The 21627-nt window shown below is 39.0% G+C and overlaps 1 protein-coding gene across 1 annotated transcript; it reads right to left on the bottom strand.

Moving 5' to 3' along the window:
• Window positions 1-11865: 11865 nt before the first annotated feature.
• Window positions 11866-13524, bottom strand: LOC126597303 (F-box protein At5g07610-like). The gene has a single exon (XM_050264089.1). The coding sequence runs from the start codon at window positions 13399-13401 to the stop codon at window positions 12190-12192; it is 1212 nt and encodes a 403-aa protein (XP_050120046.1). The 5' UTR covers window positions 13402-13524; the 3' UTR covers window positions 11866-12189.
• Window positions 13525-21627: the final 8103 nt, after the last annotated feature.

Genomic DNA, 21627 nt, shown 5'->3' with positions numbered 1-21627 from the left:
TGGAAAATTCATGATAAAGCCTTGATGACCCTCATTACTGCTACATTGTCTACTACTGCTTTATCATGTGTCATTGGGTGTACAAGCTCCAAATAAATGTGGACAAATCTGTGTGAAAGGCTTGCTAATATGACAAGAACCAACATTGTGCAACTAAAGATTGATCTTCAAAACATAAAGAAAGGTTATGAGTCCATTGATGATTATCTGCAAAGCATTAAAGATGCTATAAACCAATTGACTACTATTGGTGTTATAATTTCTGATGAAGATATTATCATTGTTACATTGCGTGGGCTTCCCTCTAATATAATACCATCAAGTCTGTCATTCATGGTAGAGAGAATCTTGTATCTCTTCAAGAACTAAGGTCTCAACTAAAAGCTGAAGAAACAATTTTGGATGAAGTTATAATAATTTCAAGGGAACAATTTTAAGTCTAAGGGTAAAGGAAATAAATTTCAGTTTAGTGGCAATCACTCTCAGCTGCAGTCTTTGTATAGGGGCAATATCTTGTCTTTTCAACAACAATTTGCTTCCTTAGATCATCAACTGCAGTCTTTTCAAGGGTATCAACCATTGCAAAAATGTTAGATCTATGATAAAAAAAAAAGGTCATTCAACAATAAATAGTTTTCAACGTGGATGCCAGATTTGTCATTGAGTAGGGCACACTGCTGCCACTTGTTTTGACAAAAATCAGCATTTTCCACAAGGTTATCCACTTCATCCACCATAGTATCAACAAATTCCACATGGTTACTCATCATCTCCACAATATTATAGTCACACTTAGAATCCTGAAATATCGCCAGTTTCATATCCAACCTCGTTTATGGTGCAATCTTCACTGTTTTCTCCACATGGGGTTTCTTCTCCACCTATTGCTATGAATGCTCGCACTAATACAAGTCCAACAACACTTGGCTTTTGGATTCTGGCACCACAAATCATATGACCTCTGATTTGTCAAATCTCAAACAGTCACTGGAGCTAGTGGTGAAGGTTTACATATTGCTCGCATTGGCAATTCTAATCTTCCTACTCCAAATTATAATTTTCGATTAAATTATGTCATGCATGTTCCAAGATTGTCTTAGCATCTTTTGTGTATGCATCAGTTATGAAAAGACAACAATTGTCGATGCATTGTTGATGAGTTGTCTATCTCTATACAAGACAAGGTCACCGAGAAAACATTATTCCACGGACTGAGTAATAATGCAGTGTATCCTTTACCTATCATCAAACCTCCAAAAGGCTCACCAGCAACATTTCTTGGACAGAAAGTCTCTTCTACACTATGGCATTGTAGATTGGGACGTCCTACCAACTCCATTATTCGAGCAACTCTAAGTAAAGCTAATTCCATTTAGTGAAAAATCTAGTCCACACATATGCACTCCTTGTCTCAAAGGTAAGTTCACCAAGTTACCCTTTTCTGTAACTACAAAATCTATCATTCTTTTTGAAGTAATCCATTCAGATGTGTGGGGACCTACCCCTAGTGTGTCTTTAGAGGGATATAAGGACTATGTGTCCTTTATAGACGAGTGTACTAGATATACTTGGATCTTTCCACTCATTAATAAAGCTGTTATGTTTGATATCTTTGTGCAATTTCAAGCTTATGTTTCAAACTACTTTGGTGCAAATGTTAAAATTCTGCAAAGTGATGGTGGTGAGGAGTATATGAGTGCACAATTTGAAAGATTTCTTACCTGAAAGGGTATTATTCATTAATTGTCTTGTCCCTATACCCCTGAACAAGATGTAACACGCCCTTATCTCGATATTCCTTGAATACCAAGGTAGGTACATCCTGGCCAACACCCGAAGGTGACCCAAGCCATTTAGAATGCATAAGAACAAGAAATAAAGAAGACTTATAAATTTAAATATAATTAATATGTAAATTAGGAACATTTTCAAAGCATACAATTAATTATATACACTAGAAGAGAAATAATATAAAATTGAATGAACAAAGGAATGGGTCCTACATAGAAAGGACTCGAAGATGCCGATGCGGAAGTGCCTCGATGCCGGGATCGTATGCCTCAAATCTAAATATTGAGGGGGCGCAAAACAAACATGAGTGGACCAAGTTGATATATATATAATACTGAAACAACTATCAACATACTAACCCCCAAAGTTTTATGAAAACTAATAGCATAATAAGTGGTAGGTTTTTCGAAAACCCTAGCATGCCATAAAACATCTCATAAAACACATCTCATATACAGTGTGATAAATAGTGGTATCAAATAATAATATCTCATGGCCCATTTCCAGCTCAATGTCTCTCGACCCGAAGCCAGAGAAAAATATCTTCATAGTATAAAGTCATCTATCATCTATACTATAAATAAGTGTTTAAAAACATGTTCTAAATAGTATATCGTCATCGATCAGATACCCTACAAAGAACATGGGTTCGATAGAAAATATGGTGTTCCAAAATATTCTAAGTAAGCATAATATCTCATAATATGGGCCTTGGGTTTATTGGGTCAAAAGGGTTTTGGGCTTAAGGCCCGAAAGGTTTAGGATGAACGGGCCGAAGGCCCTGGGTTACACAAATAAGGGCTTGGGCTTGAATGCCCGACCAGTTCCTTTGTGTTTCAGATAGAAAATAATTAAATTAAAAATAAAAACTAACGAGTTAGGCTTTAAGGGTAACAAGCCTAAGGCCCGCGTTTGGCACGGCCTAAAGGGCCTGGTTCAAATAGTTTGGGCTTGGGAACCCATTTCTCGTCGAGGAAGAAGGCCAAAGCCTTCCAAGCTCCGGTCGACGGCAACACGTCACCCTAGTTGTCGATCTAGATACCAAAACGAACTATAAGAAGAGATTAATACATGTGATTTGCCGTGAAATGGCCAAGGATGGCCAGATCTTTGTTCGACAACCATTGAGCTTGTCGGAGCTTGGGTTTGAGACCTCGCCGAGTTCCACAGAGACTGTGGAGAGTGGTAGGAAGTCCACGAGGATGGTGGTGGCGCTACACCGTTGTCCGGGTGCCCTTATGGGTGTGTAGATGGGTGTGTGGGTTAGATCGGAATAGGGGAAAATGATAGGGTCAGAGAGATATGAGAGTGAGTGAGATGGAAAGATCGGGGAAAAAGAAAGAGTAAATGGGTTAGTGGGCTACCACGTGGCAGCATGGAGGAGAGAGGAAATCCAGATTGAGGGTCTGGATTAGATTAGGATAAGGGACCAATTTGCACATTTCAAAAACTTTTAGAGATAAAGTGAAATTACAATTTAAAATTGGGGGTAGGGCTTTACAAAATGGCTTGGCAGAGAGAAAAAATAGACATATTGTTGGAACAACCATTACTCTTCTTTAACAAGCTTCTTTACCTTCCAAGTTTTGGTATCATGCATGTGCCACCACCACCTACCTTATAAACAGGATGCCCACATCTATTCATGGTATGCAATCTCCTTTTGAGGTTTTATATCACATCCCACCAAGACTTGATCATTTAAAAGTCTTTGGTTGCTTATGTTATCCTTCCATGAAACCTTATAGATCTGATAAGTTTGAACCAAAAACTATGAAGTGTATTTTCTTGGGGTATGCTGCTAAGTACAAAGGGTATATATGCTATGATGTGCATAAAACTAAGTTCATTGTCTCTAGACACGTGTCTAAATCATATGGTACTAAGTCTTTGGGGTTGACTTCTACTTCTGTGATTCATAATAATACTTTTCAACACACTCCAGTTATTCAAATTCTTTCCCCACATGTTTTTGTTCCATCCTCGGATACTGTTGCACTATCTATTACTCAGTCCTCTCCTCTCAATAATGGTGATTTTATCTCTGACTTATCTCTTGCAACATCAAGTTCCACTTCAACCTCTTCAAGGTCGTCTGGGTTACATACAAATATCAATGAGTTACATCCAGATACAACGATTTCTCAAGCTTCAGACTTACAGTGTGTGACTATTCCTTCAACCAACAATCATCCCATGCAGACAAGATCTAAGTCTGGAATTGTCAAAAAAAAAAAAAAAAAAAAAAGGCCTTCCATACTGTGTTACATTCAGATCTAGATATTGAACCAACTTTATTCACTGTAGCATCAAAGTCAATTCAGTGTAAGAAGGCTATGGTTGAAGAAATGGATGGATTCCTTCAGCAACATACATGGTCCTTGGTCCCTTGCCTCCCAATAAGAATCTGGTGGGATGCAAGTGGATATACAGGATCAAAAGAAATCCCAATGGTACCATTGCAAAGCATAAGGCTAGGTTAGTAGCTAAAGGTTTCTCTCAAGAGGCTGGTTTAGACTATCATGAAACTTTTAGTCCAATAGTTAAGCCACCATAGTGAGATTAATATTATCTCTTGCTGCAACTAAAGGGTGAAAACTCAAGCAACTTGATGTCAAGAATGCGTTCTTACATGAATTTCTTGATGAAGAGGTCTATATGTCATAACCATAGGGTTTCATTGACAAAGAACATCCTGAGTATGTCTGCAAATTGGAAAGATCTCTCTATGGACTTAAACAAGCTCCTTAAGCTTAGAATGACAGGTTCACTACATTCTTACTGTCATTAGGGGTTTAAATCATCATTTGTTGATCCTTCCTTGTTTGTTAAATATGATGGCAAGTTTATTATTATGTTGCTGCTATATATGGATGATGTTATTGTTACTAGTGATAATGATGGGTGTATACAAACTGTGGTAACTCAATTGACAAGGGAGTTTGACATGAAAGATTTAGGACTCATCCAATATTTTTTGGGATTGCAAATTGACTATCAATCTCAAGGAATGTTTGTTCACCAAACAAAGTATGTTCAAGATCTCCTCACCAAGACAGATATGTTACATTGAAAACCCTGTGTTACCCCTTGTCATCCAAATCAAAAGCTTTTGAATCATGGCAACTCATCATTCTCCAATCCAACTTTATACAGAAGCATTGTTGGCACATTACAATATTTGACTTTTACTCATCCAGATATTGCATATTATGTCAACCAAGTTTGTCAATTTATGCACTCTCCTTTGGAATCTCATTTTATTGTTGTCAAGCGGATATTGCAATATCTCAGAGCTACCTTAGGTTTGGGAGTTTGCTTACGCCTTGGTTCTTTGGATCTTAAGGCTTACACGGAGGCTGACTAGGCTAGGGTTCCTAATGATAAGTGTTCTACAACAGGTTTTGTGGTCTTTCTTGGCTCCAATCCTATTTCCTGGAGTTCTAAAAAGCAACACACCGTCAGTCAGTCTTCCATTGAAGCTGAATATCGAGCAATGGCCACTACAACCGCTGAAATTGTTTGGATTCAACAATTTCTCAAAGATCTACATGTTAACAATTCATTCCCTCCTCTTCTTCACTGTGAAAATATCTATGCCATGGCTTTGGCTACAAATTCAGTTCTGCATTCTAAAGCTAAACACATAGAAGTTGATTGTAACTTCGTTAGGGAACATGTACAACAATGAATCATTTCCCTTCAGTTTGTTGCATCTGCAAATTAGTACGTAGACATTCTCACCAAAGGGTTATGTTCTCCTTTATTTACTCATCATTGTTCCAATCTTATGCTTAGGGATTCCCAACATAAGATTGAAGGGGAATGTTAGAATATAAAAATTGTAGGTTGCTTGTAATATGACATGTGTCAAAATGTTAGTGGTGGATATGTTATGAGGTGGTTATAGTAGATGTAACTATAAATAGTGAGAAGCCTTGTAATTATTACACATAGAAATAGAAATGAAGTTGTTATACAACTCTCTCTCTCTCTCTCTCTCTCTAAATTCTCTCGTGCACTTTCTCTATCTAATTTCTCTAGTTTCTTGATTGTGCTTCTCAGTTGTGTTGATAGTAGTGACAATTGTGGGAAAGGGTGTTAAGGCAGCTAAGGTTGGCATGGTGGGTATTAGGGTGATGATGGAGGTTGTGGTGGCAATAGTAACAATGATGGAACCTGTGGCTGTGATGGGGTGGGGATGAATTCATATATAAATCAAAATTAATCTGATTCAACATAGTGTAACATATTATTTGTTTATTTTTATTGTTTTGAAAATATTATTATTTGTGTGTAATAGTAATTAAGTTTTTTATTCATTCACAAATCATAATACACTTATACTGTTGGAAGTATGATTATAAAGTCACTCATTTGATGTAATAGCCTTTCAAATGCTCATCATGTTAAACTCTTATTTATTTAATGAAGGGGCAAAGCTTATTAATCACTATTTATTGTATCATGTGTTTAAGCAATAACAGAATCCAAAGAATGTATTCAACCTAAGAGAAACTAGAAGTTAGATTGACGAGACCTTTCTATTATGTTCATTCCTAAAATGCTCCTAGCCATAGAATTGTCAATTGGGCATTGACAATCGGCTAAAGCAATATGTTTTATGTTAACTCAAGTGGGAGTATGACTAGTCTTAAGTCATTAAGTGTTAGACACTAAGACTAACACATAGGTGCTCGAAAGGGTATTAAGTAAACTAAACAACGACCAACAGAGAGTTTTAACATACATGTCGTGTAAGAACTCATAAGTTACAATAATGCAAAGTAGTGTTTTGACCTGAGACCAAGGTTCTAAAAGACACTAGGCGGTAGTCAAATGGCGGGCTGGGGCCTAGCGCCTAGGTGAAGTAGGTGGATTAAGTAATTAAATCTATTATATTTCATGTAAATAAGTGTCTATTTATAAAATTTATATAATTTCATCATAAACTATAAAATAGAATAACATATATATTATGAAGTATTGGAACATAATGAAAACATGGGAAGCAGGCATATAATGTGTGTTCATTTAAGTATTGAACAAGTTTCTTACAATTTATTGAAAAAAAAATGGAAAATGAAAGTTATCTATTTTCTATCTAAGTGAGTCACAACCTAGATGGGCGCCTAGGTAGGTATGGGCAGTAGGCGGGTGCCTCAGCAGGTCTAGGTGCCGCTTCTTAATTTTCAAACGCCTACGCAATAATCAGGATGGTGGACAACCGCCTAGCACCGATTGTTAAAATAGCACTTGAGATACATAGTTGTATGGTGGTTAGGTCCTTGATCTTTGACTATGTTAAAGGCATTCCATTGAAAATGTCCACGACATTGTTGTGGCTAAGCTACCTAGTCATATAGACAAGTGAATGTACAACAATGGATCTCTAACCTTCAATAGTGGAAGGAGAATACTTTGAAATATGATTCTGGAGTCTTTGGCAAAACATATGAATGAGATTTAAGAAGTACGTTCTGAATCATATCCAAAATAATCATATAGAGAAGTATCACATTAGATAGTAGACATGAAATATGTTGGAAATGTGCCCTAAAACCAATCATATGATGATACTTTACGGACATTTCACATGTTAAACTAATCTAGTTTAATATCAAGGGCATAGATTATTGTTTTAAGCCGTCTCATATAAATGTTATATGCTTAAACGATAAGTCCAAGGAATATGTGATTGGGAGAATATGATCTAAAGAAGTTAGATTCATGAGACCATTCTTTCGTAGACACATCCTAAACGTTCCTGGTCATAGGATTGCCAATTGGGCATTGACAATCCGTTAAGATCAGTACGTGATGTGTCTTCTCTCAGGGAGAGTGACTAGTCTCGAGTCATTGGTGTGTGTGACATCAAGACAAGTACGTAGGTGCTCAATAGAGAATGAGTTCACTGAACACGATCAACGAAGAGTTCTCATATTCATGTCACATGAGAACTCATGGTTGGGATAATGCAAAGTAGTCCTTTGACCTGAGGCATCACAGTTGTCTTGTGGTTAAGTCCTTGATCTTTGATTATGTCAAAGTCACCCCATCCGCGGGTGTCCACGGCATCGTTGGGGTTAAGCTACTTAGCCATGGAGGCAAGTGAATGCGCAACAAGGGATCTCTAACCTTCAAACCGTTTGAGGGAGAATACTCTATGATATGATTAAGAATCTTTGGCCAAAGTATGAATGAGATTTAGGAAGGCGTTCCAAATCACATTCAAGGTAATCATATAAGCACACGAATCACATTGGATAGTAGACATGAATAAACTATCAAACCAAACAATGTGGTCAAGAGTATTGTATTAGAGAAAGACCGTATTGCATTTGTAATCCTAAACTGAATAGGTTCTCCACCTCTTCTGATTAGCTTGGGTAACCATGATATGCTGCTAGGTGTCACTCATGGTTTGTGGAAGCCCTAAACGTGTATAATCACTAAAGGGAGAATTGAAAGTAAGTTTCAATTCACAATCGATTTGAAAGAGTTTTAATCGCCCACTGCCTCGCTAAAAGGAACCTAATGGATCGTACACCGTGTAAGGTGGAGATTGAAGAAACAATGGAGATGAGTAAGAATAATTAAAAGGTTTAATTATTTATGGCAAGGATAAATTAATATGTTAATTAATCAAACGAATAAGTTCGTTAACGACCTCGGGATAGTTTTGGACCTTAAGGCCCAATGGGCTTCGAACGTCAAGCCCATTGACTTAAGTTGTATGACAATTTAATGAATAAAGATTCACAAATGCCCAAAAGCCCAAATCCCTAATGTGGCCGGCCATATGAGTTGAATTAGGGTTTTTTGGTTCTTTAGGTCATTTATAGAAGTGACTATATAAAGAACTTTATAGCCTAAAATTCATTAAGGGTTCTTTTGGAGAAAATTGGTGAGAACATATCTCTCCTTTTTCTCTCTAGGAGGCCGGCCCCCTTGGAGGGTGGATCTAGCAATCCCACTACTCCAAGGTCACTCATTCCTTCTCCAATCTCTCCTTGGTGTGGAGACTTAGAGGTTCTCAATTTTGGGAACTTGGAGAAACCTTTTCATCCATCCAAATCCATAGATTTTAGATGCAAGGAATGAAGGCCCTCTCTTTCGGTGATTAGCCTTTGCTTATGCAAAGAGGAATCTACAAAGGTATAAGTTTCAACTCACTTTGTTTTGAGTTGATTCATGGTTCACCAATCTACTAGGCTTTGAATTTCATGGGTAATGTTTTGTTTTTGAATGCATGCAAGCATGATTCCGCCTTTTAATTGTTAATTGCATGCTATAGATGTTATTCAAATGAACATGTTTTCACAAAATAATCCTTCAAAATAAACTATTAGTTAAACAATGTGTTCAAGAGTATTGAATTATAGAATGACCGTATTGTAAAGTCTAATTTTAAGTGTTTGGCTTTCCTTGTCAAATATTGTATGTGTACCACATGCTTAATTTAGTTTAAGACTACATTCTCTGATTAGGGGATCCTACTACTGGGATTAAACGTTCAAGGATGCGGCTCCCCTGACTTCAAAGGTTTGTACATGCATGTGCATCTCATATCTTTATTTGTGTTGCATTTTGTTTAGGTTAATTGTCTAGTCAGTTTTGCGTGTTGACTTCCAGCTGTCTAGGTACACAAATTAAGGCAGCTTACACCTTTCTGCTGGTAGTTAGTTTTCGACCATTCATCTGCCTATATCTTTTTTGCAGGAGACAAGTGTCTTTGGGACAAGTTGGCTGATGCTGATTTACTTGGGTATATTTGTTCTTTAGGGTTTCAACTTGCATTTTATCCATTTATGAAACCATAACTGCCAAACCTTCCTCATGCATTAAACACCCAATCATTATGTATTAGGGTTGCATTGTTTTAAGGTTTTGCATTTATGTCTTGGTCTGGTTTTAAGCTTTAAATTCGGTTTTAGACCTAGCTTTTGGATTCAAGTTAGATTCTTCCTTCAACTGTTTGACTAGAGAATCTGACTGGTCATTTGAATCCATATTTCATATGCATATCATAAAATCATATCATATCATTGATCGTGTTGATCTCGGTGACATAAGGTGATGAGCTTAAGAGGAGCTGCCACTTCGTGAAGATCGAAGGAGTCCATCGTGTAAGGTAAGGTTGCACAAAGGTAAAGCTACTCCATAGATAGGGATTTAGAAATTGAGCTTGTGTGGTCTTTGTATGAACCTTTGTTTACACTAGTGGATTAGACTTAGTGGTGTCCCCAATTTTTTAACCTAGATGTGGGTTTTTCCTGCCAAAATTATCTTGTGTTCAAGTTATTTTTATTGTGTCACACCTCACATACACATATATGATAAACATATCTATCGAACATTTAGATGGTATGTGCTCACAATGTTGCCTACTTGACACATTAATAACTTGCAACGAACTACTGCCTTGCTGACTAGGATAGTTTTTGGGAATTGAAATTGGTAATTGAATCTTCGATTTATTGACTAACAAATCTATCTTAGTTGGACTTACTAGTTAGTCCAGCAAATTATAATTTTTATATACATGATATTCCACCTAGTACCAATTTCAATTGGTATCAGTTTAATGCATGCCTATTTTAAAATGTTAAATGCATGTTTGCATGCTCAAATGTTCTTGTATGTTCTTAGTTATGACACAACTTTCCTTCATATACCCTATTTTCCAATAAAGATACTAATGATATTTTAATTTTTTTTAAAATAGAATAATATACAAAAAAATAAAGTTACCGATGATATCGAATATGGATCCGCAAGTCATATATGATGATTTGAAGATTCAGATCATAAATGGACACGAACATGAATAAAGGCGGACACGATTCGAATTTGGTCCATTTACAAGTGTACGACTCGAAAACATAACCGAAAAAGGAAACATGCTTTGGTGGGTCTACCATTACCCGTGTGAAATTTAGATTCATGAACTTTTTTTTTTGAGGAAGAATAGGTACTTAAACTCATTAAAAGTTGTCAATTTCATCCTTATTAAATGATTCAAAGTTATTCAATTTAATTTTTCGTCAGTTTAAGTTACATATTTTGAATGTGACACACTCTAGGTACTACTTTGATAGAGAATTGAATGGAATAGCTTCGAATCTACTAGTAGGAATAGAATTTGCAGTTTTTAATGCCTTTTAAGAACTTATTTTTCCATAAAAATAAAACTTAATTTTCACTTGGGTAATAATTTAGTGACTAAATCAGCATATTACTCACATAAATATGGAATTTTGAGTTGGAAAACTTTGTGATTTCTTTGATGGTTTCAATAAACCTGAAATGAAATTAAGAATAAAGTTTTCATAAGAAGGTCCGCTGGTAATAAAAAATGGCAACAAGAACCCTCACAACAAAGCCTCTCAAAAACACTCTTTTGATGTCTATGATCGGAATGAAATGGATAATTCAGTTAACTCAGTGTATTTTGAATGATGAAGTGGATGCCAACTTCCAAAGTTTGTCCCAGTTGAAGATAAAAGATGCATAAGAACGAAGGAAACTTAATCCTCGATTCTTACCAGTTTTGCTAGAATTGGAAATGATAAGTTTCTTCGAAACTAATCCATCTTCTACTTTCAACTTTCAGACAATTTCTACCAAAATATCTAAGTTCTGGGATTTCCACTGATTTAGCAATACCAGTTCCAACTTGTGATCTAGAAATCAAACTTCCAGTCTATCCCTCACAATATAAAACAAGCTTATTCTGTTAACCCAATTCCTGCTTCTTTATAGCAGTAGCAGCAACACCTGAAAGAACTGCATTTATGATATTCTCTATCGTACGAGGATCCAAATTTTGAAGCAACAAACCTAGTAAGTATCTGCTAGAAATTAACAACAAATTGAGAGATCAAGATATTGAACTTGAACGAAAGTTCCTAGTGAATCTGCAGGGCAGAGCAGCTGCGGTGGCAGACTCATTCAATAGACGAAAAATGCTGAACTTCTAAGAAACAAATCTTATGCATCTATTATTATAAGGAACACACGATCCTGATTCGACATCAGAAGTATATTGAGTTTTCCCCAATAACCAAATACTTTGGTCTGTAAATACTGCATATTTAATTCCATTCATAAATCTATTTTACAGGTGTTGGGAAATAGCAGTGAGCCTCGGTCACATAGTTATTAAACATTTCAACATGGTCATAAATATGCTCAAGCCTTGAAGGCTCTAAATTAGACGCAACAAGCATGCTTAATCTCAGTTCATTAGAAAGCAATATACTTCAACTAAACTTCTTTGCAACAGTTTTGATTTTCCAATCTACAACCCGGTCACATGTATAAAACAGAAACACTGCCAAAGCATCTTTATATAGAGATAAGGTGGATAGAGGAGATACCAGAGAAGCACTGCTTTCAGATGGAATCAAGGGTCTCAATGTATTGATGCGCCTTAACCCTCCTCTGTATAGCCATAAAGTCATTGAACATACAGCCTTTTGGAAGATCACAGAGCTTCCTTGATGTCTTATGCTTGACATCATATCTGACCACACTCCCAGGTATCGTTAGCACAATACTCAGTTCCTCTTCTTTTTCTTCTCTAATAAGGCTCACTGCAGAAAACACATAAGGGTTACTGGGTTTAAGGGTAACCATCTTTGGGAAAGCAGCTGCTACGGCATCCAAATCACCATTACACTTCACAAACCAACCGGACCTATCCTGCTGCAATTCAAACACAGTGAACAGAGTAGTCCTTGGACTGCAGATCCCAACAAGATGCAGATGGCCACCTGATTCTCCAAAATGGTCGAAAACCATGGGATACGATCCCAGAGAAAGCAGTGGCATTCGTAATCTTTCAAGGCAACCGGTATCCAAATCAAAATACGCCAAAGAGTTTTTCCTTTGATGGTACCAATAAATTGCCCCATTCCAGTAAACCCCATTGTCAAAATCCACATCGTAAGGCACAATGTACAGCCCCTTGCTGCTGGGTCTCCAAGCCTCGGTCTCGGATGAGTATATATCAATTTTGATCAGATGGTTCAGTTCCGACCCGGATTCTTCACTAACAAAAACGACATTGTAGAAGGGTGACTTTGAAGGATCAAAAGCCACATTAACAGCCATCAATCTCTTTCTGGTCGAGCTCTCAAGAACCCGAATTCTTTTCGAGTGCCCGGAAGCAGAATTACAAACATAATAAGAAGTAAACTGAGGTGAATCCTTGTGAGGCTTGGAAAAACACATCAACCCATTACAGAAATGATGAATTTTGAGATTGGTGGTGCTTAAAAACTTTGGGTCTTTAACAATTTGGCCACAGCCTCCAAGGGAAATGAACGAAAATTCAGAGTATGGACCTTGAATAATCAGCAGCAAACCCAAAAGATGATTAGGGTTCTTTTGGACGTAATCGATTCTAAATTGGGGGTCAGAGATGAGAGAGTACCATTGTTTCGATACGCATTTGAATCGGTGAAGGGGTCTTGCCGGGAGGCGCATCAGGATCTCTAGCAGGAGGTCAACTGCGCTGGCCACGGCAGCTGCAGCACCGGAATCTGTGGCTTTGCCGCTTCTTCCTCCTCCCCCTCTCGCTCTGCTTTTAGCCTCCGGTGCCATTTCTCACGCGCGTGGACTGGTTCAGCTTCGTCAAAGTCTTTTTGTTGGGTTGACACTTGTCAAATGTGACTTGCCAACACTTGCATAAGGGCACAATTTGCATGACAAGTCACCGCTCAACACACTCTACTGGTGACAATAGTGACTTTAGCCCTCTACTTATAGCGTATCTACTCAAGTTAACCATGGTTAATCCATGCACGATGCTGACTATGAACTGCAGTTAAGCGTCTATGGTAAATCCAGATATGCATATTATAGTGTATGGTAATTGTAGATACGCGCATTTGTCATGGTTAATATAAGGCATGACACGTCTTACAGATAAAACAAAATGAAGACGTCACGTCTTACAGATAAGAACAACCTAGAGACTTCAATGATCAAATGGGAATAATAATAGTTTGGTGCATTGTTATACCATTTCTACTTATGTTAACCATGAAAAAATCCATTATGGTAACTATGAATTGCGGTTAAGCGTCTATAGTAAATTCAGATATGCATATTATCATGTATGGTAACTATTGTGGAGCCAAAAATAATCACAATGTTACACGTGAATTTTTGGACAAAAGAGGACAAAAATACCCTTCAGGCATAACGGGATTCCTACGCGCGAGCAGCGGGTAATCATCCCTCAACCAAGTCAAAAGTATCCAAAATAAGTAACAATTCAAAAACTATCTCATCAAATTCCTTCTAATCAATTAGCTAATTATCTTAATCATTCCATAACTCCCCAAATAATTTCTTTCAAAATATGTTAATTAGTCAATTAATATATTTATTACCTAATAATCTATTAATGGCTAATTAACCATAATTTACACCTAAAAATTACCTAAATGGCCGGTCCCTATTCTCCTAATATGGTCGGCCATATCCCTATATATAGCTCACCATTCTCTCCCAAAAACCACTTCCAACTCTTGCTAAAATTCTCTAGAATTCTCAAACACTTTATCTCTCTAAATTCTAACTTTGGCATCGGAGGTTCTTCGACCAAAGCCCCTTCATTTATCGTGGGTATGTGAGGCTGTTTTGTAGGTGCAATTTTGTCCAAGATCAAGGAGGAAGAAATTTGCATCCACAAATTGGTGCTTTCAGAGAGAAAAGAGTCACACACTCATAGAAGACTCTCGCATTAAAAGAAATGGGACCACGGCGATTCTCGAGGCTAAATGTGATCATAGGAGCAGCACCATCGCTACGGGGCTCCATCATGGCAACCACCGCGGTGGCCACCACGGTCACCACTACCCGCAGTGAGGTCCATGGCACCGTTACCACGACCTGAATTGTGCCATCCAAGGCTCACGGCACCAAGGCCACGACCCAAGACATGTCACTCCAAGCCCAACGCGAACTCAATGCCCTGCCAAGGCGAGCCCAAGTCTCGCACCCATGTGCATCACACTCCGAACAACCTGCTCCAGTCGAGCAGCCCACTCTCGTGGCCCGGCCTGCTCCTGACAAGCAACCCACTCTTGTGGTCCAGCCTACTCCAGCCGAGTAGCCTACTTTCGTGGCCAAGCTTGCTCCCGCCAAGCAGTCCACTCTTATGACATAGCCTGCTCCCGCCGAGCATCCCACTCCCGTGGCCCAGCCTGCTCCAACCGAGCAGCCCACTCTCGTGGCCCAACTTGCTTCCGTGGCCCACTCTGCTCCCGTGGCCTTCCAAGTAGCCCAAATTGATCCAAGATTAGTTCAACTATCCCGGCTCCAAATTTGCAGATTGACGATCGAACTAGGAGCATTTTCACCACATTTTTCTACGGATTTGGCATTTCCCAACTCAAATCTCGCACTTGGAGTCTACCACATTTTCACTGCTCAAGAAGACGCATTCATTCCAAGCTATTCCAACCCAAATGGAGAACAACACTTGTCTCGACAAGTCATAGAGTTAACGAGCACCCTCGCACAGCAGACGACCTTGGTGAACCAACTGTTGCAGCGCACCGAGATGCAACGTGCCCCAAACAAGGTGTCCCAAAGTAGGACAAGGGTAGACAAAGAACCTCTCCAGCAGCGTCCAGGCAAGCAGCCACTTGACCAGCCACGGACCGAGCATTCACGTAGTGTACACTCCCTATTAGGCCCCCGAGATAGTGTATACTCCCATCTTAGAGCGCGAAGGAGAGTACACTCTCGATTAGGCCCACAGATGAGCATACATTCACAGTTGGGGTTACACTCCGATAATCAACATGAGCAACCTTCCAAGTGAAGTGTTCATTCGCTGTTAAGCCCGCAAAGAGTATCCTCCACCTCACATCGGAGTAGGCAGCACGACGAACGGATAGAAACAATCACTCAATCTGGCTCAAGTTCAACCGGCAGCCTGCAAAGGACTCGCTCGCCTGCTAGGAAAGCGCTACATGCACCGCATCCGCGGCATAGATGAGCCAAACACATGGAAAAGCAGCTTAGACCAGCAAATCACAGTTGGGGGCATCCGAGAGCTCCACTACCTCAATAAAGGCAAATTTAGGAAGAAGTAGAGAGATTCTTGACCAAACGATTCCGTAATTTCCAACGCAACAAGGTCACCAACAAGGCATTACGACAGAACATGACCAACATAAGCAGGTCACCCTTTATGGATGAGATCGAGCAGGCAAAGCCTCTACGCGAGTTCAGCATGCCACATTTCACATCTTTCAAAGGGGATGAAGACCTGAAGAGACACTTAAAACACTACGGAAGCACAATGATCCTCTATCAAAACAACGATGATCTCATGCGCAAGATATTGGCCACCACTCTACAAGGCGAGGCGTAAGATTGGTTTTATACCCTGCCGTAAAAATCCATCCGGAATTTCAATGAACTTTCTTTGGTTTTCACCAAAGAATATTCATCCTATTGGTCGATCAAAAAGAAGTCCGACCATTTGTTCGATGTCAAGAAGAACCCAAATGAGCCACTTCGCAACTATGTGAGGAGGTTCAAAGCAAAGAAGGCAACGATAGTCGTATGCAACGACTCGATAACTAAAGTAACCTTCCAAAAAGGACTTCCAACAGACCACCCGTTATTCGAAAAATTGATCATGAAAGAAGATCTAACTTTGGCAGACTCTTTCGCTTTGGCAGAGAAGCATGCACTTTGGGACGAGGCTCGCCAATGCATATTCAAGGACTTGAAGAAGTACCCGACATCACTTCCTTACAATCCAAACCGGATGCAACGGACGACTTATTCGCATGTTTAATGGTATCTAAAGCAGCAATAAGCTCTACCATCATGCGAGAAAAGCTGGGGGCCTAACTACCTGTATTTTATAGTTCAAAAGTTCTCCTCGATGCTATTAGATATTCAAAAGCTAACTTTGGCGATAGTTGTTATAACCCGGAAGCTCAAGTTTTACGTTCAAACATATGCAGTCATCCTCATGACGCATTATTCCGCCCAATCCAGACACGCAACGATGAAGGCGTAAGACCCTAGCGAATGCAAAGTTTTCTAACGAACGCAACAACTCGGCCCAAAAGGCACGCCAAGGGCAGATGAACACTGGAAGGACACACTCGAAAGCAAGTTTTGTCCTTGTCGCCTCAAAAGATTCTACATGGGAGCAACATGTACCGGCAGTTCAGCACTACTTCCTACTACGTGTAACACGGTCCCAGCTGACCCTTGCTCCATAATTCAACGCTAAAGTGGTCCAATACCGCAGTTGAGCATCTCTTGCTACATGTAACATGGCCTTAGCTTCCTACCATGTATTCATGATGCAACAGAGCGGCCCAACGACGCTCTAGAGGTAGCCGAGTGTGCCCTAGCCGTGCCTGCTCCACCTAATGGAGACTTCTGGCATTTGCATGTCCACGGCGCATCCAACTACAAAGGTTCAAGAGCAGGCGTAGTTCTTGTCATCCAGACGGTTTGATGCCCAGGTTTCAAAGTATCTAACAATGAAGCAGAATACGAGACCCTACAAGTAGGCTTCCGAATGGTAAAAGACTTGGTAGTGAAAAAGCTCGCAATTCATTCTAACTCCCAGCTAATCACTAGGAAGACTACTTGAGGCATTTCAGACTTACACCCTCACTCAAGTTCCACAGGCAGACAACGCTCACGTGGACGCACTAGCTGGCCTAGGCTTCGCCCTTGACCATCAACTCAAACGCTCTATTCCGGTGAAGTATCTAGACGAGCCAAGCATAGAGGCGAAGCCAACAGCCAATGTGTCACAAGTTAGTACAACTCCAAATTGACAAGATTCTATCGTAGACTACCTAGTCAATGGCACACTCCCCATAAAAAGATTAAAGTCTAGGAAGCTCAAAATCAAGGCAACACGCTATTACATGTGGAACGGCATTCTCATCCGAAAATCCTACACCGGACCAAATCTTCGCTGCTTAGCGCTTTCCGATAACTTGAATGTTCTAAGCTCAATCCACAAAGGCGTTTATGGAAATCACTCCAGAGGACAATCCTTAGCGCAGAAGGCTCTTAACGCAGGCTATTACTGGCCTACCATGCACCAAGATGCTAAGGAATTAGTACAAAAGTACGACCGTTACCAAGGCTACAAGCCAGTACCAGCACTGCCTGCCAGTGAGCTACACCGCAGATGAGTCCTTAGCCATTCATGTAGTGGGCAATCAACCTGGTAGAACCTATGCCGCCTACTATTGGGGGGAGAGGCATGATGATCATGGCAACCGACTACTTCACCAAATGGGTAGAAACAGAGCCCAAGATGACCACGACTCAGACAGACGTAGAGCACTTCATATGGAGGAACATCATTTGTCGATTTGGCATCCCTCAGTCCATTGTCCCCGACAACGGCCCGTAATTCGTGGGCCAAGATGTGGCGAAGTTCTTCCAAAAGTATAGCATCAAGCAGCACATGTTCATGCCAAGATATCTCAAGCCAGTGGCGGGCTGAAGCATCCAACAAGATGATCATCGACTGCCTCAAGAAATCCCTAACCAACAAGAAGGGAAAATGGCCAGATGAACTCCCCGATGTTGATGTTATAAAAACTAACACTCAATTTAAACCCTTTTATTAACAATTATAGTAAAGATATAAGTAGGGATCGTTCTAGACCGGGGATTATGAGGGATTGCTAGTCTACTTAAAACTGACTTAAAAACATAAAACTAGGCTTGAAAACACTTAACTAGACTCCACGAACTCAAAACAAACTAAAAAGACTCAAAACAGCACAAAACAATCAAATATACTCAAACTAGACATTAGGAGGTGATTTGGACGAAAATTGATTTTACTTGACTCAAAACACTTTAAAACACTTAAAACACACGTTTGGACAGATTCTAACTAATTTGACACAATAAAGTAAAGGGGATTGGGTGTTTGACGAAATTAAAGTAAACCAAGTAAACTAAAGACTTAAATAGATTTTGGCACGAAATTGGTGAATTGGATGGATGATAAGCTAGCTAGAGGTGCCTTCTCTAGACATGACACACTTGCACACAAATCGATTTCCAGTTGCTTTTCCAATAAACCATGAACCTCAGCGCCCTAGATTAACCGTGAACAGCACTAATTAACCCTCATATTTTCCTTAAGTCATTGAATTGGATGGATAACGCATCGGCAACTCAAATTATTCTTCAAAAGTTCCCTACATGAATAACATAATAAAGATACAATTAAAGATCATTAAGCTTTGTGAAGATCATAAGCATTGACAAATCATTCGTAACTATAATGAACATGATGCTCTTGCCAGGAATCTACTTAACACGATTGTGACTAGCAACCTCCACTACTTATGAATATAAGTTCATAACTATTAGGTGAAATTCCCTTATATTCTAGCTTCATGCATGCAAAGTAAGTATGCATCTTTAATCCACAAACAAGAATAAGTTCTAAATCAAACAGTTAAGTAAATTGCATTCACGATTCACAGAATCCCAACTGGAAGTAATCAATTCACATTGCAAATATGTTCATGGCTTTGAATTTCCCCCTAGCTATAACGAGTTTAACTCCTCATGTTCGCAAAACGAAGATACATAAACTTAGATATTGAAAACAAAAGATTGAAAATACCTAAAAACGGTCCAGCAATCCAACTTGAATGGCAAGCACGTCCAAGGGTCTTTCTTCTTCTTTGCTGCAGCACAAGGTATAGGTGTAAGATTAAGTGGTGAATTGTATGGAAGAGAAATGGTGAAAGTATGAATGGTGTATGGCTGCGACAAGGGATGTTTTTGTGTGATTTTATGGTGATGAATGGTGTCTCCCCCAAAAGCTGGGGCACACACTTAAATATATCCCAAAGTATGTCAAAACCCTAGGGAATTAAGGCTAGGGTGTGGCAGAAATTAATGAAAAGGGAATTAAAGTTTTTATTATTTTAGAAAGATTTTAACTCTAAGTCCACAAGGAAAAGGCTAAGTCAAATCAGAATCTAAAGGAAAAGGGAAAGGGAGGTGCGGCAAACCCTAGAGAGAAAGGGAAAGGAGACTACACGGCAAGGGAAGAAAGGAAAGGGAAAGGGAATGTCCTTCCTTATGCGGAAAGGAAGGAAAGATCAAGGGATAGGTGCGGCAAACCTTTGGGAATGGGATTAAGCCTTCTAGAACATTTATTCAAGTGTCCTAAAATATTTCGAAGGCTTCCTTACAGCTGGAACTTAAGTGGTGAAGGATTAGGAAAGTTTAGGACAAAATAAGGTAACTTTGGCTAACATTCCTTCTTTCTTGATTGCATCCTTTACTTCCTTTTCTTAAATTAATTTCTTCATAACTTCAGCATAAGCCTAGCCTCTTTTGGTCTTCAAATTCATCCATCCACCTTGCTCCATGCATGTGTTATCCCTTCTAAGCCCAAAACTGCTCCAAAAGGCACCAAAATGCATTTTGTTGCTACTTTAACCCTTTGAACCTACAAACACACGAAAATAGCTTAAAATACATAAATAACTAGGAACTAACAACATAAATGCAAGAAAACAAGCTAACTAAGTCGCATAAATATGCTCCTATCAAATTCCCCCACACTTAGCTTTTGCTAGTCCTCAAGCAAAACAAAACAAACGAAACAAACAAAACATAATCTAAACCTTCCAACATTTGCCTCAGGGATTTCCAATGAAACATGACATGCCAAAGATTACCACTTACATAGATTTTAGTTGTCCTTACCCTCGATCACATACTTAGTCACAGTCACCACTTACCAGCTCGCATTTAATCAATTAAAACAACATTTTGAATGTAGTAACATGCCGTAGAGAATTCCCTCAATTCCTCACCGAATATACTCTCTATTTTCACACAGATTTTCTGACTACACTCCCTATACTAGGTATATGTGAGAAGATTGATGTAAACATGTAGACTAGTACTCATATATGCTTTTAAACAAAGAAAGCAATTTCTGGAATTATTAATGCATGTATATATACGATCTCATGAACGGAATGCCACTACTTAGAAGCAATAACCAGGGATTCCATATGCTCATACCAATTTCAAACTCCACAGATTGAAACACATAATACCCAAGATTGAAGTCTAAGGGTTGTAACGGGGCTAGGGTATTGGCTAACAAAGAAAGGTAAGGATAGACAAATGTTCTTAAAGAAATAGTGAGCAAAGTAATGAAAATGACACTTAGAATTCACTTTTGAATGCACAAATCCACTTTAAACACAAAGGGAAGATTAACAAAACACTTAGGGCCAGATTCATACTTTTGGACCCATTCTTCAACAATCAATACTTGTGAGTTCATTCTCACTTATTTTGAACTTTTTTCTTTCTTTTCTACACACTTTTTATTTTCTTTTTCTTTTTCCACGTTTTTTTTCCTTACCCGTGCCTTATTTCTTTGGCACACAAAACACACTTTGAAAACCCTTCCCCCACACTTGTTTTTCTGCATAATGTTCGTCAAAAGGAATTCCTTCTAAGTTATGCTCCACTACACTTTAAGAACAAGGGTATGGATAGTCCTATTCTAGGCTAGGTAGGGATAATGTGGCTAACAAAGAAAATAGGCTAAACAAGGCTCAAAGGGGTTAAACCTACAAAACAAATGCATGGGATGAAGGCTTTTTGGCTCTGGTGGTAATTACTAAACAACTTCATCTTGTTATATGTTATGCACTCAATTTTAAGCTTTGAATGAACCGGGCATTAGTTCTAGTATTTGGAACTAAAAACATGAAAAACGCATTCTAAGTAGCAACCAAGCAAAGAAATAATGAGATTATGCAA

The sequence above is a fragment of the Malus sylvestris genome, chromosome 13 (genome assembly GCF_916048215.2).
Source record: "Malus sylvestris chromosome 13, drMalSylv7.2, whole genome shotgun sequence".
NCBI lineage: Eukaryota > Viridiplantae > Streptophyta > Magnoliopsida > Rosales > Rosaceae > Malus > Malus sylvestris.
The sequence above is the reverse complement of the archived record's forward strand: the minus strand, read 5'-3'. Positions and strand labels throughout refer to the sequence as shown.